At 30.1% G+C, this 24,910-nt stretch overlaps 3 protein-coding genes across 3 annotated transcripts; all 3 read left to right on the top strand.

Moving 5' to 3' along the window:
• Window positions 1–2,562: 2,562 nt before the first annotated feature.
• LOC127248753 (geraniol dehydrogenase 1-like) lies at window positions 2,563–4,637 on the top strand. Its single transcript, XM_051271269.1, has 4 exons — window positions 2,563–2,760; window positions 2,874–2,987; window positions 3,505–4,018; window positions 4,101–4,637. Exons 1-4 carry the CDS (start codon window positions 2,663–2,665, stop codon window positions 4,455–4,457), a joined length of 1,083 nt encoding a protein of 360 aa, XP_051127226.1. The 5' UTR covers window positions 2,563–2,662; the 3' UTR covers window positions 4,458–4,637.
• Window positions 4,638–5,258: 621 nt separating this feature from the next.
• Window positions 5,259–8,295, top strand: LOC127248879 (geraniol dehydrogenase 1-like). The gene is made up of 5 exons (XM_051271427.1): window positions 5,259–5,550; window positions 5,665–5,778; window positions 6,430–6,943; window positions 7,607–7,760; window positions 7,838–8,295. The coding sequence occupies exons 1-5, from the start codon at window positions 5,456–5,458 to the stop codon at window positions 8,038–8,040; spliced, it is 1,080 nt and encodes a 359-aa protein (XP_051127384.1). The 5' UTR covers window positions 5,259–5,455; the 3' UTR covers window positions 8,041–8,295.
• Window positions 8,296–17,434: 9,139 nt separating this feature from the next.
• On the top strand, window positions 17,435–18,784 carry LOC127248692 (dof zinc finger protein DOF5.7-like). Its single transcript, XM_051271169.1, has one exon. It carries the CDS (start codon window positions 17,692–17,694, stop codon window positions 18,565–18,567), a length of 876 nt encoding a protein of 291 aa, XP_051127126.1. The 5' UTR covers window positions 17,435–17,691; the 3' UTR covers window positions 18,568–18,784.
• The last annotated feature ends 6,126 nt before the right edge of the window (window positions 18,785–24,910 follow it).

Here is a 24,910-nt window from a genome sequence, read left to right as displayed (position 1 = left end):
TAACAAGCCGAGCGAAATCAAATACAAAAAAAAGAAATATATATTTAATTAGCATTCAAATTAAAATTCAAACTCGTATTTTTTAACAAACGAAGATGAGCCAAGATCGAATCTTTGATGAATACATTGTTAAGCAAGAACAATTATAGCTTATTTCATAAGCACTTAAAGTCCATGTATTTGATTTTTAATTATCAAGTGAGTCAAGTAATTGAGCTAAGATTGTTGTTCACAATAATATTTGACAAAGTTTTCATTACTTTTATTATTTGAATTTTGTATTTTGTCTGCTAAATTTATTTTCATTTTTTTTTAGTTTGTCAACTAAATTTATTTTATTACTAATTTTGGTAAATTCAGCAAATCAACATTTAACTATGATCTTTTATTCTAACTGTTATTTACACAAAATATCACTGTTTTTGTTACATTCTCTCTCATTCTTTTTTATTTATTTATTTATTTGTAACTAAATTTCTAAAATTATCATCAACTATCTTTTTATATTTATCAATTTTTTAATAAAATATTTATTTTTCTTAATCTTTAGAACAAACGGAGAGAATATATTTTTTTTCTCACAAAATATCTAATTAAATATTATTTAAATACAAAATCTAAATCTAATTTTTCCAACCCCAACCAAAGAAGGAAAAAAAATGTCTAGCTAAAACCTAGCCCTACATCTACACCTATACTAACTTTGGATATTGACAAACAGCAAGCATGAATTAATAAAACATCCACGAGGCCAACATAAAGTCATTATTCCTATTTATAATTTTGACTTATTTTCCATCATAAATTTATATAATATATATAGCCACTTTGACTTATTTTCCATCATAAATTTATATACTATTTTCTTTCGACTTTAAAAATCTCATTTACTTTTTACGTGTTAATCTTTAAATATTAATTATTATATCGAAATGTAGTATAAATTAAAAAAAAATTACAAAAATACTTCCATTAGTATTTTATAATACTAATAAAAAGATATTTGTATAAAATATTATACAAATATAATAATACAAAACGTAAATGTAATCCTTAGAGAAAGAGTAAGCAGGAACACATAGTAATAACAAATGTATTCAACTACTAAAGGCTTAACTAAACCATAACATTCAAGTATGGTTGTTTTTTTCTAAAAATAGTATATATATATATATATTACAGCTAATATATACTTCCCATTCATAATATTTTTTCGTTTTATAACAAACTATCTATTTTTTCATTTTAGTTCTTCTCATAATAAAGTATCAATTTCATTTTTTAATAATTGTACTATATACTTAATATTACAAATACACTTACAACTTACAATATATTATACAAATGTCATTATCTTTATATCACATAATACTAATAAGATTATTTTGATCATTTTTACTTTATTTCTACTTATATTTTAATATAATATTAATATTTTTAAAATTACGTGAAAAAACAAAGAGATCCATAATTATCGACAAATTTAGTTTTTTCTTTAAAACTATAAGAGACTTTGGGCTTGTTTGTTTTTATTTCACTATTCTATAAGTAGTAAAAAAAAATTGAATTGTAGTTATTACGTGTGCTACATAAATATAGATATGATGGGATTGTTTGAATATTTTTCTTCTATATATTATATGAAAAATAAATGTATAATTGAATTAGTCGCTTTTGTTTTGGGAATTTTCCTAAGATTTTTATTGTTAATAACTTTTTTTAATCAAAAAATATCAAAATAAAAATGTTTTTATTTTTATATTTTATTAAAAATTAATTTTATATCCAAAATATTGCACTACCATCACACAAATATTCAACTTAATTTTATTATTTTTTATATACAAAATCTAAATCCTCAAACATATACAGTTTTGAATGTTTGTTGATGTGATATAAATGAATATTAATGATATTTAAATACTCCCTCATCCTTTAATAATTTATTCATTTGTCTTTCATAGTACTTACCATTAAAAATATTTTTATATTTGTATATTTTTTTACAAATATCATTATATTAGTATTATAAAACATTAATAAAAATATTTTTTTGTCACTTTTCTTGATTTGTAATATATTTTGATATAATAATTAATATACAAATATAAAAAAACACAAAATAAATGAATTAAATTACGAAGGAAGTATAAAATTAACTTTTGATATAATATAAAAAATAAAAAAATTTAAATATCATATAAATATATATTTTTTTTATCGCAAAACATCAAATCAAATATTAATTTTTTATTAATTGTTTTGATTTTTAAAATTTCAAAAAGCTCTAAAACTTCTATTTAAACGAACTTAATTTTAAATTTTATTAAATGCCCACGAAAAAACACATCCCCAAAGAATTCTTGTGAAAAAAGGAAATTCAATTGAGGATTCGTACGATGGATTCAGCCGGCAAACTGGAAATCATTATCACCCTGGTGGGGTCGACGTACATTTCCAATTTCTACTGCAATTGCGATTGGGCTGTCATTTCTGATTGATGATATCACCGATGAGGTCACCCCGCCGTAGCGACGGACTTCGCTATATAAACCCTTTGTATCTCCTTCTCTTGTTCGCAAGCTTCCGTTACAGTTTCAGATTTTTGTGACCGTGTCGCGCCTGGTCTGGGATTGCAACCATTGTCAATCGCCGCCGAGAAATGGCGAAAGCGCCTGAAAGAGAGCATCCGGTGAAGGCCTTTGGTTGGGCTGCGAGAGACAATTCTGCAGTCTTCTCTCCGTTCAAGTTTTCCAGGAGGTATTTGGCTTCGGAATTATGTAGTTTACAAAATCGAGTCGTGTATTTTCCAAGTTTGGCTTTCTCTGCTGTTTTTCTGAGGATTTTGAAACGTCGATTCGGTGCTGGTGCAGGGCGACTGGCGAGCACGATGTGCAGTTCAAAGTTATGTACTGTGGCGTCTGCCATTCGGATCTTCATATGGCCAAAAACGATTGGGGATTCACTCAGTATCCTTTGGTCCCTGGGTATGAATCGATTCTCTCTGTTTGGTATTAAATCACAGAAATGATTTCTCGTGCTTTCGGAATGAATTCTGTGCCCTAGACCACCGTGTCTGTGTTCTTATGCATAATCTACTGCTTGAGGTCTTCGTGTTGGTTGAATCGTTGATTAACAAGTGAATTTGCTTTGCGTGTGGTTAATTTCAATTCAGAAATATGCAATTGAGAATAATGATCGATCTACTCGATTAAAGCTTTTCGGAATTCACATCTGCTTAAGATTTTTGAATCTTCTTGAGGCTTTTTTTGAGTTTGATATTGGAATAGGATTTTGCTCTGTTATGTTGCTACCTTCACTTCTCTGTAAAGCTCTCATTAGATCAGTTTTTGTCGAAAACTATAAATCAGCACTGAGGATAAAGAACACCTTTCCAATTCCTTCACCAGCGCTACCATTTTCTTCGATTTTCTTACTTACACCATGGCTGATTCTAGGGAGACTAGTGTTCTTGAATGTACTAACTTCTACTATTCGGCGTAGGCATGAGATTGTCGGGGTGGTGACTGAGGTAGGTAGCAAGGTGAAGAAGGTGAAGGTAGGCGACAATGTCGGAGTTGGATGCTTGGTAGGATCGTGTCGTGAATGCGATCGATGCAGGAATGATCTGGAAAATCACTGCTCCAAATTCATAATGACTTACAGCTCCTTCGACACTGATGGCACCATCACACGCGGAGGTTACTCCGACACCATGGTCTCAGACGAGCATTTCGTCATCCGTTGGCCTGAGAACTTCCCCCTCGACGCCGGAGCTCCTCTCCTCTGTGCCGGAATCACCACTTACAGCCCCTTGAGGCACTTCGGGCTCGACAAGCCCGGACTTCACGTTGGCGTGGTTGGTCTTGGCGGGCTCGGACATGTTGCTGTCAAATTTGCCAAAGCTTTCGGAACTAAGGTGACTGTTATCAGTACTTCAATTAGTAAAAAGAAGGAAGCGATCGAAATTCTTGGCGCTGACGAGTTTTTGGTTAGCAAAGACTTGGAGCAAATGCAGGTAAACATTTCTGAGCCTAATATCGGATTTACTAATCGATTGAACCCACAATTTGTTTCTTTTTCTTCGTCTTCTTTGCTAGGCTGCAGCAGGTACGTTGGACGGCATCCTCGACACTGTATCGGCAGATCATCCTATGGCGCCACTGCTGAGTCTTTTAAAGCCCGATGGAAGGCTCGTTTTGCTCGGAGTTCCTGGAAAGCCTTTGGAATTCCCGGCTTTTGGGGTTATTGCGGGCAGGAAGTCGATATCGGGGAGCGGGATTGGAGGGTTGAAGGAGACTCAAGAGATGATCGATTTTGCGGCGAAACACAACATACTGCCGGATGTCGAGGTTATACCCTTCGATTACGTGAATGCTGCCATGGAACGGCTGGAGAAAGGCGACGTCAAGTATCGGTTCGTGATCGATGTCGCGAAAACGTTGAAACCCGAGTGAAGGTTGAGATTTTATGATATGATACGATACGATATTTTGGTTTGGATTTTGCGATAATAATAATAAGAAGAAGAAAGAAAAACAAGATACTCTGTTAGCACTATTCTGTATTTGAATCCATTTTCTGTTTGTTGTTGGCTGATTAAACTCTGGATAATATAGTGAAATCTTGGTTTGTTAGTTTTGAATCTATTATAGTATATCACATATAATAGCGTAGTTTGCAGACAATGTTACGGATTCCCATATATTATAAAATTTTAAATATTTTTACTATTTTTTTTTAATTTTTAAATTTAAATTTTATTATTATTTTATAATATTAAATATGTATAATAATAAAAATTAAATATATTAAAATATAATTAATAATTTTGAGTTGTTTTATATTAAAATATAATATTTTCTAATAAAATATTAAATATATAATAAAAATACATTAAAATATTATATTTCAAATTTTAGATTAGTTCGAATTTTAAGTATATCGATCCGATTCGAAAATTCAAAATTTGTCAAATATTCAATCCAAATTAATTTGAAAATCCGAAAAGTTTAAGCCAAATTTTAAATTTCAATTTTGTTCGAATCTAATTTTCGAATTTTGAATATTTTGGTCACACTCTATATTTTCCTTATACAGTAGATTTTTTTTTTTTAAAAAAAATAATAGTAGTACTATTTTTAAATTAAAAACATTTGGCTCTAAATGAAATAATTAAGTATATCGACGATTCGTCTGCTGAAGGTATATTTTCTCTGACAAAAAGACAGCAATGTCGTCGAAAGCATACAACAAATCAAAAAACTAATCTCTTGAGAAATGATCTCATGGAAAACGTCATATCCACAATGGCGGACACTGGTGGAGCCTCCGCTATAAATTCCCCCACCAGCTTCATCAATCTGCTAGACAGACTTTCGTCAAAATATCTTCCTCAAATTTGTATTCTTCCTACAGTGCGGAAGCTCGGGAAATTACAAATCGCAACAGAATCATGTCGAAAGCTCCAGAGAATCAGTCAGTGAAGGCCTACGGGTACGCCGCCAGAGACAATTCCGGTATTCTTTCGCCGTTCGAGTTTTCCAGGCGGTAACTGCTCCGTTAACCGCTTTATTTCTCGTCCTTCGATTTAGGGTTTGAATTTTGTCGATTTCGGCTGATTTGAGCTCATTTGTTCAAATTTGGGGATCTGATTTGTGACAGGGCGACCGGCGAGCACGATGTGCAGTTCAAGGTGTTGTACTGCGGCGTTTGCCACACGGATATTCACATGGCGAAGAACGAGTGGGGATTCAGTCGCTATCCTATTGTTCCTGGGTAAGAATTAAGATGACTATGAGATGAACCAATTAAACCTTTTCTGCTCTGCTTTCGCTGAAATTAGGGATTCGGAATTGGATTTTGCTTTGGTTGAGCTTAATTAATTTGGTTTTGCTTATGGAATCACATAATGTTGCTGAAAGTAGCTGTGTATTTTGCTTCTGTTCATCGTCTCTGTTCGTTAGATCTTCTGCAAAAACAGCTGAGTGTGTTTACCCGTGGAATTTTAGTTTTGAGTTTTGATTTTGAACACTAAAATTTTTTAATTGAAATAGTTATTTGATATGATATAAATACTTATTGAAATGTTATCGAAACGTTGTCATTTTTCATTTTTGTCCGTCACCATTTCCTAATTTAGTAATTGTACTACCTACTTAACATAATAAATATCATTTCAACTTACAATATATTACACTAATGTCGTTATTTTTATACTACATAATACTAATAGGAGTATTTTCGTCTTTTTCACTACAATTCTTTATAATACTAATATTAAAAAATTTACGTATAAAAAGTAAACGGCAATCTTGTACCGGGACGGAGGGAGTAAATAAAAAATAATTGTTTGATTTGATGTTTTTGAGAAAATTTAAATAGTAAAATCAAAATCAAAACTTGGAAAATTTTTTAATTCCGATGCAGGCACGAGATCGTCGGAGTTGTGACGGAGGTCGGCGGCAAGGTGAAAAAGGTGAAGCCCGGAGACAATGTCGGCATCGGCTATATGATCGATTCGTGTCGCCAATGCAGCCAGTGCTCGAACGATCTCGAAAACTATTGTTCTAAGCAAGTATTCACCGCCGGCTTCCCTTACCCCGACGGGACCACCACGTACGGCGGCTACTGCGATGTCATGGTGGCCGACGAGCATTTCGTCATCCGCTGGCCGGAGAACTTTCCCCTCGACTCTGGCGCCCCTCTCCTCTGTGCCGGCATTACGACTTACAGTCCCCTGAAGTACTTTGGACTCGACAAGCCTGGACTTCATATTGCCGTGGTTGGTCTTGGCGGCCTTGGCCATGTCGCCGTGAAGTTTGCCAAGGCGTTCGGTACTAAAGTGACGGTTATCAGCACATCGGATAGCAAGAAGAAGGAGGCCCTCGAACATCTTGGTGCTGATGAATTTTTGATCAGCAAGAACCCCGAGCAACTTCAGGTAAAGCTAAATGACCATGTCACCTAAAAATTTAACTGTTTTAAATATATATATTAAAATCATTATATATATGAGCATGGATCAGCCTGATCCGCTCAAGTCAACACATAGTAACCAGTATATATTTATATATATTTCAGCATATTTATTAAATATCATATAATTATATTATAATACAAATATATATTTTCTTCTAACACAACATATATTGTACTTGCTGGTCACTCATATAAGATTCGGTCAAATCAGTACTTTGCTGACTTGGCCGTATTAGCACAAGATCTGCAACCCTAAATTTACACTATATACGAATCTTGCGAGTAATGCATGTAGATATTTTTTTACGAAACGGGTTGCGTCAGGTCCTACTCTGATATCATGTTAAATGACAATCTCACCTAACGTTTAAACTTGTAAGAATAAACGTCATTATATACATATATAATGCTTACACCACACACACAAATCTTGTACGTTGACAATTTTTTACGAAAGGGGAGCGTGAGGTTCTGCTCAAATATTACGTTAAATGATCATTTCATTTAAAAGTTTAAGCTGGTAGGGATACACATCGTTATATACATATTACATAGTCTAGCAACAGCTACAATGGCCATGTTATCTCCATTGTTTGCCATATACTGATTTTGTCGATAATTTTAGGCTGCAGCCGGGACGCTGGATGGTATCATTGACACTGTAGCGGCGCACCATCCCCTAGCGCCGTTGCTGAGTCTATTGAAGCCTAGTGGGAAGATTGTCCTGGTGGGCGCTCCCGATAAGCCTCTGGAGCTTCCGGCATTTAATGTCATTGCCGGTTTGTATCCATTTTCTGTTCCGTTTTTCTCAATTGATGGATGGATAGTTCCTCGACAAGATCCTTTTTATTGACAGGGAGGAAGTCGATATCGGGCAGTGCCGTCGGAGGGATCAAAGAGACACAAGAGATGATTGATTTTGCAGCCGAGCACAACATAGTGGCCGACGTCGAGGTCATCCCTATCGACTATGTGAACACTGCTTTCGAACGCCTTGCCAAAGGCGATGTCAAGTACCGTTTCGTCGTCGATGTGGCGAAATCATTGAAGGTCGAGTAAGGTTTTGGTCGTATATGGGGTCGAATCGTCGCTGGAGCTTTGCCGCCGGCGACGGAGCAGTGTTTTCCGGTGCTCTATCAGCTGCATTTGCTAAATAACGCGAGGCTTTATTTGTTAATTGTTTTTTTGGAGGGGGTGTGTGTTTATATATTGAAGAATAATTTGTTTGGATGTATGCTTGAGAGTGTAATGAAAATAAATAAATAAATGTATAAATATAAAAATTTGATATTTATTTTGATTATTTTGCCCGTATTCTTTATATGCAATGCATAAGTTTTGGGACCTTTCAAATTTGCAAACGAGTATAAAATATTTTAGGGTAATATGTTTTTTTAGTCCCGTAACTGGACCTCCTTGTTATTTTAGTTCCGTAAGTGGGCCTGTCGCAAACTAGTTCCATAAGTGAAAATTTTTCGCTGTTTTAGTCCTCCGGTGCCGGACACGCCCGCGTGGCTCGCCGGAGATGACGTGTCCGCCAGGTGTCTCGAGATCAGTGACACCTGGCGGACACGTGGATTTATTTATTTATTTTCATTTATTTTTAATTTTTTTTAATTGAATCAAATAAAAAAATGCAAATAAAATAAAAATAAATGAAAAATAAGTTTTTAAAAAAATTTAAAAAAATAAAAAAAATAAAAAAAATCCACGTGTCCGCCAGGTGAGCCGAAGAGAGTCGTTTACACTCAGTGAGTAGGAATTGGGGTCCTATTTCCCAGTCGCTGACCACGTCACTTCCGGCGAACCATGCGGGCGTCTCCGGCACCAAAGGACTAAAACAACGAAAATTTTTCACTTATGAAACTAGTTTGCGACATGCTCCACTTACATGACTAAAATGGATAGAAAATCCAGTTACGGAACTAAAAAGACAATTTATCCAGTATTTTATAATGCTCTGATTTTCATGTTAACTCGTTGAATCAATATAGTGTTAATTTAATAAGACAGAAGTACATAAGACAAGTACATATTCTGATCATAATAAATATATTTATACTGCACTGTTCTATATGGAAATATGCACTATCCAAATAAGAATTCAATAAGTAGTTGAATAAATAAAATCAATACGTCATTTTTATTTTTTATTATTGTAACTACTTTATGTATTCAATATGGAAGATATATTGAAACACACGAGACAGATTCTCCATATCAGTTTATAAATATCAAATGAAAAATGTGTTTTTTTTATTTATTTATTCTTCTTCTCTGACAGAATAAAAAGTTTATAAATATCTCTACTTTAGTCTAATCAATTAAGAATGGAAGATATTGAAAAATATTTGAGTTATTGAGTTGTTTTTACTACAATTGATATTATTTATATTTTCAGATTGATTATTGAGATGTGGTGAAAATTTTTAAAGAAAAACTATATACTAGTTTTTTAAAAGGAAAAAAACTAGTGCCATTGCACTAGAATTAGAATTGTGATCAAATGAAGAAATTTCAAAGTGCAATGATTTGAATGAGAGTAAAAAATCACCATTAAAGTATTTAAAAGTTAAACATGAAAGAATCAAATATTTATGAATCGAAGAAAATAAATGAGACAAATCCTGATTCTATAATCCTGATTCAAATATAGGACTATCCAGCTTCAAAGTAATACAAAATAAGAATTTATATCAATCTTGGACCTTATCAACCTTTTTTGAATTATTTATGCATTTTCCAAAAAAGACATCATTGTAGATTTCAAATAACATCGTTAAATAACTTATTTTGCCTTGAATATTCTCCACCAAGTGATGTTGTTTATTATTTTCCAAATATCTTTTCACTAAGAAGCTATTTGGAAGAGTTAGATCGGATAAATTTTAAATAAAGAGATTTAGGAATTGAAATTTGAACATAAGTAAAGATTGTTCTTTTTTAACTTATGATGGTAAATATTTTATTTTATTTTAGCTCACAAATTTTCTGTTAGATGCTACGAAGATTTAAAAAAATTAACTATTTCATTTAAAGCAATTGATTGAAAAACAAAATTTCGAACAAATTTTTTAAAAAATAAAATACAGTTGAGATTTTTAATTGAAACATTTAGAAAACTTATATTTCAAGCTTATGCATTCTCTGGTCATAACAAAGGGTTGGGTTCAAAAATTGAAGGAAATTCTCTTAAAATGGTCGAACTATTAAAATCTTGTATTAAATATATTAATGATGTTGTATTAGAAATTATCCCTAAATGCTATATATATATATATATATATCTTCGGATATTTAAAAAAAGATTTTCCACATTTTTGTGATGAATGTGCAAAAATATGTAATTGTGATGAGACTTGTGAAACAAAATTTTGTTTGATGGTTGATAAGATTCAAAATGAATTTAAAAATGAACAAATATTTATTGTTTTTAGATTTGTTGACTAAAGCAAATATGTAAAAGAGAAATTTTTGAATTTGATATATGCCAAAGATATATCAAAGTTGTATAATTTATTATATAAATTTTTATAATAAAAAATTTATCTAAAACAATTCAAATATAAAATTTTCAAACCAAATACTTTCTCTATCTCATCTTAGGTAACGTGTTCACATTGTCATTTTTGTTCGTACCACATCTCGTATCATTGTTCTTTTATTAAAAATGATTTCACACATTAATTTCATTTTAAATTTTTTAATTTATATTTTTTAAATTTTAATTAGATTAATTAGTTATCTTAATCTTAATCTATAATAATTTGTATCATAGAATAATTATTTTTACTGATACATTTTTAATTAGTTACTAATATACTTAGTCTAAATTCCTGTATTTGATAATAACTCGAACATGGTAAGTGAGACGGAGAGAATATCTTTCAAAATTCATATCTAAACAGAGCATATGTTTTTCCTTGATAATTGCAATAACCAATCATATCCGAGTCTGCAAATCGTATAAGATTCAAAGAAAGAGCTTTCAGAATATCAAATCCCAAGTTCTTAAATGTCATTCCTATATACCTCAAAATACCTTTGCCGCTTTTAAAAAATACCACTTTTATATATGATATAAGTATGGTGATTCATATTGATTATTTCTTGTGTGTTCTCGATCGAATTTTTAATTTTATAATTTATTATTCTCTTCATTCTAATTCAAAGTATTCTTTTACTATTTTTATTTGTCTTATCTAAAAGTATCTTTTTTCTACTATGGTAGAAGTAACTATACACTAATACTCAAATACCCTTAAATTTTTACATAAATTACAAATATAAAATTACACATATACATAAAATACAAAGTGCAAGAATATTGAAACTATCTTATACACTTTCACTGATCAATAAAATACACTATTATTTTTTAATTTATTACAAAATCCTATAGAGTACTGTCATATGGAAAGGAGGGAGTACTTTGTTGTGATGGTCTTAAGCCATGTTATTGCATTTTGTTTTATTTTATATTTTGCTAGAGGAGGATAACAAAAGTTTGAATTAGATACAAAATTGATAATATCATACTAGTCTTGAGTTAGTATTTTTATAATAGTAGCAAAATGCAATCATGGTTTCTTCAATCTTTCTTGCTTTTCTTATTCACAAAAAAAAAAAAAAAAAAAACAAAAAAACAAAAAAGAAGTTAGTATTGATGAATTTTTGGAGTTTTTGTTGTTAATTGTTAAGAAATGTGAATGTATTATTAAAATATTTATTTTTATTAATTTTTAAATATTTTATGAAAAAAATTATTTTTGTTAAAAACAATACATATTGAAAATGATAAATTAAAAGCAAAACAAATTCTATCGATCGAAATCATAGAGATCAATAAGAGTTAGAGTTCATTCAAATTCTCAGAAAGAAATTGCTTTTTGTTTACTTGAATTTTGATATTATTATCATATTTTTGATTATTTTGGATTCTTTGATAGTTTTGATAAATTGATATTAAATATACAATGAATGTAATTTTTATTTTTATTTTTCAAGAATAAATGAAACGACAAGTGAATACAACTTTAATGTTACTTCTTTAGTATTTTCTTCGTTACTTAAAAATATGCTTAAATTTTTAGACATGAATTTTAACATGAATACATGTTTTTAGTTATTTTTTATTTTCTATAGTAAAAAAATACAAAAAATAATTTAATTTTTTACTAAAAATAAAAAATATATATATCTTTAGATGACAAATTTAAAAAAAAAAAAAACACACACACACACACAAATTTTAATGACCGGAGAACTACTAGCATATTGTTCCTGTGTGTCGTCTATAATTTGGTCACATAGGTTTTTGTTGTTGATCTTGCTTCAATAATTAATTGTCTTTATATCATTTCATTCTTATTATTCTTCAAATTGATTATGTGTGTTGTTTCTATTGAATTTTTGGATCTTATTTCCATTTTTATGCTTCTAATCAAAGCATTAAACATGTACATATAGTCGTATAATATATATTTTTGATATAAGATCATACATCATACTATAATGTTAACATAATATAAATACAATATATATATCACAATATGTTTCTATATAGTACTCCCTCCGTCTCAAACATCGTGCAATATTTGTGTTTGGCACGGGAATTTAGGTGAGGAGTATTAAGTATGGTAATTTGAGATAATTTGGATATTAAGTTATGTGATTGGAGAGAGAAATAATTATTTGTTTTTTTTATTTGAGTGATGTGATGTGATGGGATAAAGTGAAGTGTATATTAATATATGTATAAAAATATTATTAATTATTTCTAAATTTGGAAATGTTGCAGTAAGTTTGGGACAAACAAAAAAATAAATATTGTAGGGTGTTTTGGACAGAGGGAGTAATATTTATGTTCATTTCAGCACAATATAGTACAACATATATTATGTTAAATAAATATATGTATTGTAGCGTATTTTATATGTAGTGATTTAGGCAGACAGAATATCTACTGTATTAAATAAAAACATATGCCATTTGCGTATTTTATATGCATTGATTGAAGCTAATAATCACCAACAATATATATTATGTTAAATAAAAATATATGCTATGCATGCATTTTATATATATCCAACAAATCATTACTAACAATATATGTTAGGTTAAAATGTTATGCGCGTGCTATGTACGTGCTGATTCAGATAAATTATTACGAACTACGTGCGTGTTTTATACGTGTTTATATGTTGGGTTAAAAAAATATATATGTTATGCGCGTGTTTTGTACGAGCCGATTTAGATAAATCATTATGAACTACGCGCGTGTTTTATATGCGTTGATTCAGATAAATCATTACGAACTACGTGCGTGTTTTATACGTGCTTATATGTTGGGTTAAAAATATATATATGTTATGCGCATGTTTTGTACATGTTGATTCAGAGAAATTATTATGAACTACGTGCGTGTTTTATACATGCTTATATGTTGGGTTAAATATATATATATGTTATGTGCGTGTTTTGTACATGTTGATTCACATAAATCATTATAAACTGTGTGCGTGTTTTATACGTGCTTATATGTTGCGTTAAATATATATACTTCCTCCGTTCTGCAAGAAGGTTGTCATGGCCTTTTTGCGTTATGCAAAAGAAATCAAGAGAAAAAGACAAAAATACGTTTATTAGTCTCTTATAGTACAAATACAATGATATTTGTCGAGTAATTATTCAAATATAAGGATATTTTTAATGTTAAGTATAATGACGCAAAAACCAAATGGCAACCTTCTTGCGGAACGGAGGGAGTATATGTTATACATACATGCTGATTCAGAGAAATCATTACAAATTGCGCGGGTTAAATATATATATATATGTTATGCATACATGCTGATTCAAAGAAATTATTACAAATTACGCGCGTGTTTTATACGTGCTTATATGTTAGGTTAAAAATATACATAGATATGTTATGCGCGTGTTTTGTACATGCTGATTCAAACAAATTATTACAAACTGCGCGCGTGTTTTATACGTGCTTATATATTGGGTTAAAAAACTAAATATATGTTATGCGCGTGGTTTGTACATGCTAATTCAAAGAAATCATTACAAACTGCGCGCGTGCTTTATACGTGCTTATTTATTGGGTTGCCTTTTTGCGTTATGCAGTAGAAATCAAAAGAAAACGACAAAAATACGTTTATTAGTCTCTTATAGTACAAATACAATTATATTTGTCGAGTAATTATTTAAATATAAGGATATTTTTAATGTTAAGTATAATGATGCAAAAACCAAATGGCAACCTTCTTGCGGAACGGAGGGAATATATGTTATACATACATGCTGATTCAGAGAAATCATTACAAATTGCGCGGGTTAAATATATACATATGTTATGCATACATGCTGATTCAAAGAAATCATTACAAATTGCGCGCGTGTTTTATACGTGCTTATATGTTGGGTTAAAAATATATATAGATATGTTATGCGCGTGTTTTGTACATGCTGATTCAAACAAATTATTACAAACTGCACGCGTGTTTTATACTTGCTTATATATTGGGTTAAAAAAACTAAATATATGTCATGCACGTGGTTTGTACATGCTAATTCAAAGAAATCATTACGAACTGCGCGCGTGCTTTATACGTGCTTATTTATTGGGTTGTCTTTTTGCGTTATGCAGTAGAAATCAAAAGAAAAAGACAAAAATACGTTTATTAGTCTCTTATAGTACAAATACAATGATATTTGTCGAGTAATTATTTAAATATAAGGATATTTTTAATGTTAAGTATAATTACTCAAAAATCAAATGGCAACCTTCTTGCGGAACGGAGGGAGTATATGTTATACATACATGCTGATTCAGAGAAATCATTACAAATTGCGCGGGTTAAATATATATATATGTTATGCATACATGCTGATTCAAAGAAATTATTACAAATTGCGCGCGTGTTTTATACGTGCTTATATGTTGGGTTAAAAATATATATAGATATGTTATGCGCGTGTTTTGTACATGCTGATTCAAACAAATTATTACAAACTGCACGCGTGTTTTATACTTGCTTATATATTGGGTTAAAAAAACTAAATATATGTCATGCACGTGGTTTGTACATGCTAATTTAAAGAAATCATTACGAACTGCGCGCGTGCTTTATACGTGCTTATTTATTGGGTTGTCTTTTTGCGTTATGCAGTAGAAATCAAGAGAAAAAGACAAAAATACGTTTATTAGTCTCTTATAGTACAAATACAATGATATTTGTCGAGTAATTATTTAAATATAAGGATATTTTTAATGTTAAGTATAATTACTCAAAAATCAAATGGCAACCTTCTTGCGGAACGGAGGGAGTATATGTTATACATACATGCTGATTCAGAGAAATCATTACAAATTGCGCGGGTTAAATATATATATATGTTATGCATACATGCTGATTCAAAGAAATTATTACAAATTGCGCGCGTGTTTTATACGTGCTTATATGTTGGGTTAAAAATATATATAGATATGTTATGCGCGTGTTTTATACATGTTGATTCAAACAAATTATTACAAATTGTTCGCGTGTTTTATACGTGCTTATATATTGGGTTAAAAAACTAAATATATGTCATGCGCGTGGTTTGTACATGCTGATTCAAACAAATCATTACAAACTGCGCGTGTGTTTTATACGTGCTTATTTATTGGGTTGTCTTTTTGCGTTATGCAGTAGAAATCAAGAGAAAAAGACAAAAATACGTTTATTAGTCTCTTATAGTACAAATACAATTATATTTGTCGAGTAATTATTTAAATATAAGGATATTTTTAATATTAAGTATAATGATGCAAAAACCAAATGGCAACCTTCTTGCGGGAACGGAAGGAGTATATGTTATACATACATGCTGATTCAGAGAAATCATTACAAATTGCGCGGGTTAAATATATACATATGTTATGCATACATGCTGATTCAAAGAAATCATTACAAATTGCGCGCGTGTTTTATACGTGCTTATATGTTGGGTTAAAAATATATATAGATATGTTATGCGCGTGTTTTGTACATGCTGATTCAAACAAATTATTACAAACTGCACGCGTGTTTTATACTTGCTTATATATTGGGTTAAAAAAACTAAATATATGTCATGCACGTGGTTTGTATATGTTGATTCAAAGAAATCATTACGAACTGCGCGCGTGCTTTATACGTGCTTATTTATTGGGTTGTCTTTTTGCGTTATGCAGTAGAAATCAAGAGAAAAAGACAAAAATACGTTTATTAGTCTCTTATAGTACAAATACAATGATATTTGTCGAGTAATTATTTAAATATAAGGATATTTTTAATGTTAAGTATAATGATGCAAAAACCAAATGGCAATCTTCTTGCGGAACGGAGGGAGTATATGTTATACATACATGTTGATTCAGAGAAATCATTACAAATTGCGCGGGTTAAATATATATATGTTATGCATACATGCTGATTCAAACAAATTATTACAAACTGCCCGCGTGTTTTATACGTGGTTATATATTGGGTTAAAAAACTAAATATATGTCATGCGTGTGGTTTGTACATGCTAATTCAAAGAAATCATTACAAATTGCGCGCGTGTTTTATACGTGCTTATATGTTGGGTTAAAAATATATATAGATATGTTATGCGCGTGTTTTGTACATGCTGATTCAAACAAATTATTACAAACTGCACGCGTGTTTTATACTTGCTTATATATTGGGTTAAAAAAACTAAATATATGTCATGCACGTGGTTTGTATATGTTGATTCAAAGAAATCATTACGAACTGCGCGCGTGCTTTATACGTGCTTATTTATTGGGTTGTCTTTTTGCGTTATGCAGTAGAAATCAAGAGAAAAAGACAAAAATACGTTTATTAGTCTCTTATAGTACAAATACAATGATATTTGTCGAGTAATTATTTAAATATAAGGATATTTTTAATGTTAAGTATAATGATGCAAAAACCAAATGGCAATCTTCTTGCGGAACGGAGGGAGTATATGTTATACATACATGTTGATTCAGAGAAATCATTACAAATTGCGCGGGTTAAATATATATATGTTATGCATACATGCTGATTCAAACAAATTATTACAAACTGCCCGCGTGTTTTATACGTGGTTATATATTGGGTTAAAAAACTAAATATATGTCATGCGTGTGGTTTGTACATGCTAATTCAAAGAAATCATTACAAATTGCGCGCGTGCTTTATACGTGCTTATTTATTTGGTTAAAAAACTAAATATATGTCATGCGCTTGTTTTGTACATGCTGATTCAGATTAATAATTGCAAATTATGTGCGTGTTTTACACGCGTTTATTCGGGCAAATAATCGACAATACATATATACTATATTAAATAAAAATACGTATTATCTGGCTGTTGTATGTATACACGTATATATATATACAGGTAGTCACCTTTCATGCTTGTATCTCTCTCTCTCCCTCCTCCCCTCTCTCTCTCTCTCTCTCTCTCTCTTCATATGATATCTATCTGTATTCTCCATTGTAGCTACAAATAATCAAATCAACAGTGCTCTCTCATTTTCCAATCATCATCATCATCATCATCACAATGACAAATCAGTTCATGTAATCAAATCGGCATCTTCCCCTCTCCCCAAATTAAACTCACTTCTTCGTCTTCTCCGGCGACTTAATTAGGGTTCCGATCAACCCCCCCAACACCATCATGTCGCTCGAGAGCAGCATCCTCACCGCCGGCAGAAAGCCGAGGCAGGCGGCGACCAGATCCCCATCGGCGGCGCGGCCACAAGAGCCGCCGCTCCTCTGCCCCAGGTGCGACTCCCCCAACACCAAATTCTGCTACTACAATAACTACAACCTCTCCCAGCCGCGCTACTTCTGCAAGACCTGCCGCCGCTACTGGACCAAGGGCGGCGCCCTCCGCAACGTCCCTATCGGCGGCGGCTGCCGCAAGAATAAGAAGACCGTCAAGTATTCCCTCAAGCTCCCCGCCAAGGACTCCAACAGCACTGGATCGTCGTCTTCCTCCGATCTCGGCGGCCTCAAGTCCTTCTTCCATGGCCTCTCCACCGCCATGGATTTCCAGCTCGCCAGTCCGAACGCCCAATTGGGAAACCTAGCTTCTCCGGCGGCCCCCAATTGTCTCCCCCAACAGCTCGACCCTCTCATGGGGTTCAGTTCAGGGTTTTTGGAAATGGGATCCATGAATCTTCAGAGCTCGATCGAGTCGCTGAATTCGATCAACCAAGACCTCCACTGGCAGCTGCAGCAGCAAAGATTGGCTATGCTCGCCTTCGCCGACAAGCCACAGCCGAATTTGTTCGATAATCATCAGATTGACACCTCCAAAAAACCAGATCAATCCTGTCCGATGATTACACCGTATGTGAATATGGTGAATGAGCGGTTTGTTGATAAACCCTACCCAACGTTAACTGCAGCGGCGGCGGTGGATCCGACGACGACGACGACAACAACGGCGGCGGCAATGGCGGCAACAGCTAGCAGCACAATTAGGAACTGGAGTGGAATTCAGTCGTGGAGTGCTGATCAATTGGCTCAGTTTAATTCTCTGCCTTAATCAGACGTGGTGTTTGTTCATCACCTCAAATCTGCTTTCGTATTTTCTTATTTGGTAATTTTCGAGTGTCTCTATCAGATCAGTTGTTGAATCATGGTTATATATATATATATATATATTAATTAGTCTTCTTCATCATCATCATCATTTCTGATTCTTATTTCGCTTTAATTGATGTGGTCCAGCAGTCTAAAGAGCAAATTACAGTAAATTGTATGAATATATGATCTTCATCTGTCTGTAATTATTTAAAGAAAAATTAAAGTTAATTAGTCGGCTGTCTGCATTTCTGGGAGCTGAAAATCAGTTCTATACTTAAAGATTTCACTACTAAAAAACCTAAATTTGGGCAAACATTGAATTGGTTATTGTTTCTTCAATTATTGCAACAATTTCTCAGCTTTGCATTTAAGAACGAATTTCCCTCGAATCGAATTCCATTATTGTATAAACTCAAACACTGAAGATCCAATGTGATGTAATTTTCTAAATCGGACAAGTAGTGCAGAATTACAGGTAAAATTACAGGTAGGATCAGATAAAAATGAATCTGTGGAGAAAAAAGCCCTAAATCTTGTCATCACTGTGCTGAAGGATTTTGGACCGTTATGCAAGAAATTAAATTAATTTGGATATGTATCTGATATGGTGGGAGAGAGAGAGAGAGAGGAGAGCAGGGTGGCAGAACTACTCTCTTCTTTACTGCCACAATGTGTCTCCCTCAATCAGGCAACTCAGGGTCAGACTTTTGTGTCAGAATCTGACAACATAGATGCACTTGCAGTAATGTTGCAGAGGAACAGAAGAAGTGAAGAAGAAGAAGAAGAAGAAGATGATGAAGAAGAATGGAATGGAAACACAAGTACTGAACGAGGGAATTAAAGGCCTTCTTCACTGCCCATGAATAATAAATTTCTCTCACAGTAACAGTACCCTTCTTCACTGCCCATTAAGGGTTTTTCAAATTTTTATTTTTTAATTAATTAATTAATTAATAACGCATGTAGTGGAAGTAATTCTGCAATTTATATATATATATATATATATATTTGTGAATGGAATGGAAGAAATTGCAAGAATGAGGCATGCAGAAAGTTGGTCCTTGGCAATGGAGAATTGACATGTTTTGAGCTTTTGTGGGTGTTGGGCAGTGAGCCCCTCTCCTCTATGTTCATCTTTTATTCCAAATTATATTCATTATTTTTTTTAAATTTAATTTAATCAATTGATTTTATCATGTTTTTTTTATCACCACAACCACTTAGAGTGAAATTGTATTTATACAACTTAGCAAGCATTCAAATATAAAACGAAAAAATATTTATTTTTTATAATCATTTTAATTAATATATGTACACAGTCAGCCTATATTGTAATTTATTCCCTTGTTTTCATCTCCTTTTCTGTGAGTGTCACTCAGCTTTATATTAATATATATATAAATTTATTTAAATATTTTTATATAAAACAAAATCCTGTGACTGAGAAGATGAAGAAGAAGACATGCATAGAGAGAGAGAGAGAGAGAGAGAGAGGGGTGTGAGGTGATAAACGTGACATATATATACATATGTATGTATGTATGTATATATATATGAGTGCAGGCTAACTGTGTATATTCTCCACTCTGATGAATTGCTGCTGTCCATCCTTAAAACCTGCAAGAATTTCGTGACTCATCACGACAACCATATGAACAGATTAAAAATTAAAATTAAAATTAAAAATTAAAATTAAATTTATTTTTCTCCAACATCCTCAATTTCAGATGACATAAATTAGTTAAGTTCGAAGCTGTTGGGAATTTATCAAACTCATGAGTCGAATTAGGGATTCAAACAAATTTGTTGAATATTGTTTTAATTTTTATTTAATTAGTATTTTGATTTAATATTTTATATAAAAAAATGTAATATATATATTATATATAATTGAGGATTGAATAGTATTTTTTAGTTATCATACAATTTTATTGTTATATATTTTTTCAATTGTGATTAAAAAAAATGGTTTTTTAAAATAAAATATTATATTATTTTTTATAAAACAAAAGGTAGAAAAAAAAATATATTCATATTAAAAACATACCCAAAAAATATAAAAATTCGATGGTGAAAAGATTAAATACTCCATCTCCTGTAACTAAATATTCATTTGCTTTTTGCATGTAATTTTAGAAATATTAGTATTATATTGGGATGTAGTAGGAATAAAATATAAATGACTAAAATAACCTTGTTTGTGTGATATAAAAATAATGACATTTGTGCGATATATTGTAAGTTTTAAGGGTATTTATAATGTTAAGTAGATAGTACAATTACTAAAAAAAAATGAATACTTTGTTATGGGACAGATTAAAATGGAAAAATTGATACTTATGGGACAAAGAGTATTTTTTATTTGAAATAAAAACCAAACAAACTTGTAAAGTATTTTTGATTAAAATAAATTTAAAATATGTTTAAATATTTTTAAACTATACTTCTATAAAATATCCTCAATAAAAAAAATTATATACATATTTTTTATACATAATTAATATAAGTAGTTTATAAAAATAGAAAATTATAAATATATTTATTTATTATAAATATATCTTACCTTAAAAAAGGTTGAGAAAATAATTAATAAAAAAAAATAAAAAAAAATAAAAAAAATTTGCAAAGATAGTGACAAATCTGAATCCAGCTGATATGTATAGATATTATGGCAGGTTTTTGTTGTTTCCTCTTATTTAGCCATCTTGCCATTCCCGCCATGACGACTTCCGAATCAAATTGTATGACGTATATTAATGAGTGGTTTCCATTAACTTTAAAAAAAAAAAAAAAAAAAGAAATAAAAAAAGCAAAAATTAAAAGTAGAAATATTTTTATTTTGTGTTTAAACATAATAAAATTAAAAATACTTTAAATGCTTTAGTTACGGGTTAAATCAGTATAGTGTTGGACCGATAAATATATATTTAAAAAAACAGATAGCACATATTAATATATATATAGATATATGTATAAAACATATATTTATAGCATATTATATAATTATACATAACACTTGCTGATTTGATTCAATGATTACATGTTTATTTAGAAAGTAATACATATTAATATAATTTATAATATATATATATTGATAGCATATTATACAATTACATATAGTATAATATATTTTAATTTCAACACAATAATACAATAAGCAAATTATTTAGTACAACACAATATATAACCCAAACAATAAATATTAATACAATATATATTATAACACATTATATAATTTTGTATAGCACAATATATGTTTATGCCAATGCAATGTACTCCTTCCCTCCTGAATATTTTGTCTGCGTTACTGTAGACACGGGAATTTAGTAGGGGTATAATTAGTAAATAATTAAAAATGTATTAGTAAAAATAATTATCGTATAAAAATAATTATGGATTAAAATTAAGATTAAAAAAATTTATTTGTATAATTAAAATTAAAAAAAATTATAAATTAATTTTTAAAAATAAGATTAAAGTATATAATTATTTTCCAAAAAAAATTGACAAAATAAATGGAACGGACAGAAATGAAAAGGTGGACGGAGGAATTATAACTCACCCAACCAATTTGCCTAAATAACACATAATGAAATATTGATTACTTCACGCCAGTTGTTTCATGCTATGGTTCTTATTTGATCCGATCAATACTCTAACCATCATCTACTTTAAGTTGTCAAGATTACAAAATAAAAAATTATTAATGTAAATATATTTTTTAACAAAACTTTTATAATTTATTTTACAATTTTATAAATTACAATATTATTTTTTAAACAATAGTTATCTAGTTTATTAACTATCGTAAAACTTGTATTGTATTTTTACACTAAATACTACTTTTGTCGTAATAAAAAATGATGTTCATTTAACTGGGCATGAATTTTTTATTTTTTTTTTAAAAAACCAATGATTAAAAAAAAAATTTATAGTAAAAAAAATAAAAAATTGATATTTTTTACTAATAGTAAACAAGAATCTTTTTTTATTGACAATTAAAAAAATGTAGGCATAAATTTAGATGACGGAGAGTAATATTTTATTTAATTTAATTTTTATTAACATTGTTTACTAATAAAAAAATCTATGAATATTAGTTAATTGAAAAAGAAAATCATACCATAATAATTAAGTGGTAATATATCATACTTTAAATGTATCATTTTGTTTTTTATAAATTAAACAGGCCCTATCCTTTCATTTCCGTCTGTCTCATTTATCTTATCATTTTTTTTTTTGAAAAAAAAAATTATACATTTTAATATTATTTTTTAATTTAATTGGACTAATTAATTATCTTAATCTTAATCAAAAATTATTTTTATTATGCTGTAATTATTTCACTAATAAATTCTTAATTATTTACTAATTATACTATTCTTTAAATTTTCGTATCTACAATAAATATAACACGGTAGCCGGAACGGAGGGAATAGTGGTTTATTGTTTGATTGAAGTGTATAATAATTAAAATGATTTTGACATTTTTACCTTTGTAAGTACAAATGTGGTAAATATTTTGATATTAATATATTGGTTATTTTTGCATTATAAAAAATAGATATTTTTAAGTAAAAATGACCAAATAAAATAAAATAAAATACATTAAATTAGAATTGAGAAAAGATGTAATTTTTAATTTTATAAGTATCTACATAAACAATAAAATATCTTTATACCTCACACTATTACAAAAGTACGACTATTTTATTTAACCATTTATGCATGTACTATCATAAGTATTTTATTCGATTCATTCTGATTTTACATAAAATATTAATATTTCTTAATTTACGTAACAAAATGAATACATATAAAATGGCGGGAGACTATATAGCATACTAGACACACTTCCGGCTTTTCTTTTTTTTTTTTTTTTTTTGTTAAATTTCATTCTTTCCTCGATTATGCCAAATTCACGATTTTTTTCCCTCTCGGTCTAACCAAATGCACGATTAAATCTATCGTAATCGAGATACGATCAAATTTGGCGTGAATAGAGTTCACAAATTCATTTCATTTATAGTCACATAAAAAATACGTCGATATTAATAGAAGTTCGTTAAATGTGGGAGAGACATGCATATTAGGGTTTTGTTTGGTTTGTTAGTAGAGATAGATACATCTCTCTCTCTCTCTCTCTCTATATATATATATATATATTGTGTCCTCTGACAATGAGTGTATGTCCTAAAACGAGAAAAATGCATATGGAAGGATCATCATCGTCGTCACTCCATTTGGCATTTTCTGTGTTTGCTAACACACAATATTACATACCCCACGCCATCCACCCCACCCCACCCCACCCCACCCTCTTATTACTCATCATTATCTTTGTTCTTAAATCTTCATGTGTCCTACCCTAAATAGTTATAAATAATTATTTAGTAAAAATAATAATAATAATAACAATATTGTATTGGTGTGCTGATTTGTGTAAGATGTAAATATAAATAACTCTTGGAATTATATATAATGTGAAGCTATTTTGGTACATAAAAATAAAAGTGATAATAAACTAGTTATTAAATTGAAATCATATATATTATAAATAAAAAAGTATATATATATATATATATATGTTATTTAGATAGGAGAACCTTAAATGAAAAATAATACTATTATATTAAGGCCAATTTTGGACATGGGCCACTTGGGCCTACTCACAAAGCTCAAAATTCTTGGGTCGTCTTTGGGGATTATTTTATCAAAAAATACATATATAAAATAAATATTGTAAATATATGTATAATATCATAGTATTTATATTATACTAAGTAGTTCTAATAACTATTACTTTTTACGTGTTAATTTTTGAATATATTTTTTTCAATTAAAAATAAAATAAAATAAAATAAAATAATTATGCATTTTTAATAATTTGCCACTTATATTCAATTTTTTTAGTAAAAAAATAATAAAAGAATATAATTATGCTAAATTTTTTCAATTTCAAGAACAATATTCTTGTCAAAAAAAAAAAAAAAAGTTTCTTTTTCTTTTTCTTTTTTACATTGCTGCACCAAAAAAGAATATATCAAATTGATGGGAATAAACAACAATTGAGCTTTTCGTATGAAACGGATTAGTAAATAAAATGGGGTAAAACAAGAATTCGATTAAAAACAAACAGTGAAATGAATCATACTTGAATTATAGATTAGAAAACATGAAAAGAAAAATAAAAAATGCATAAATTTACAACAGAATGCAAGCAATATTGAATAAAAACATAGAAAAACGAAAGAGATGTAAGAACATGGAAAGTTTCATTCAATTTGTGTGTTATTTGATAT

Source organism: Andrographis paniculata, unplaced genomic scaffold (assembly GCF_009805555.1).
Source record: "Andrographis paniculata isolate CXL003 unplaced genomic scaffold, ASM980555v1 Contig34END, whole genome shotgun sequence".
Classification (NCBI taxonomy): Eukaryota; Viridiplantae; Streptophyta; class Magnoliopsida; order Lamiales; family Acanthaceae; genus Andrographis; species Andrographis paniculata.
The sequence above is the reverse complement of the archived record's forward strand: the minus strand, read 5'-3'. Positions and strand labels throughout refer to the sequence as shown.

Bases quoted from the DNA above. Each gene is read 5' to 3' on its own strand.
- LOC127248753 (XM_051271269.1), top strand. From the start codon at position 2,663: ATGGCGAAAGCGCCTGAAAGAGAGCATCCGGTGAAGGCCTTTGGTTGG. The intron at 2,761-2,873 runs GTATTTGGCTTC...GTGCTGGTGCAG, and splicing joins CCGTTCAAGTTTTCCAGGAG to GGCGACTGGCGAGCACGATG. The intron at 4,019-4,100 runs GTAAACATTTCT...CTTCTTTGCTAG, and splicing joins AAGACTTGGAGCAAATGCAG to GCTGCAGCAGGTACGTTGGA.
- LOC127248879 (XM_051271427.1), top strand. From the start codon at position 5,456: ATGTCGAAAGCTCCAGAGAATCAGTCAGTGAAGGCCTACGGGTACGCC. The intron at 5,551-5,664 runs GTAACTGCTCCG...GATTTGTGACAG, and splicing joins CCGTTCGAGTTTTCCAGGCG to GGCGACCGGCGAGCACGATG. The intron at 5,779-6,429 runs GTAAGAATTAAG...ATTCCGATGCAG, and splicing joins CGCTATCCTATTGTTCCTGG to GCACGAGATCGTCGGAGTTG.
- LOC127248692 (XM_051271169.1), top strand. From the start codon at position 17,692: ATGTCGCTCGAGAGCAGCATCCTCACCGCCGGCAGAAAGCCGAGGCAG.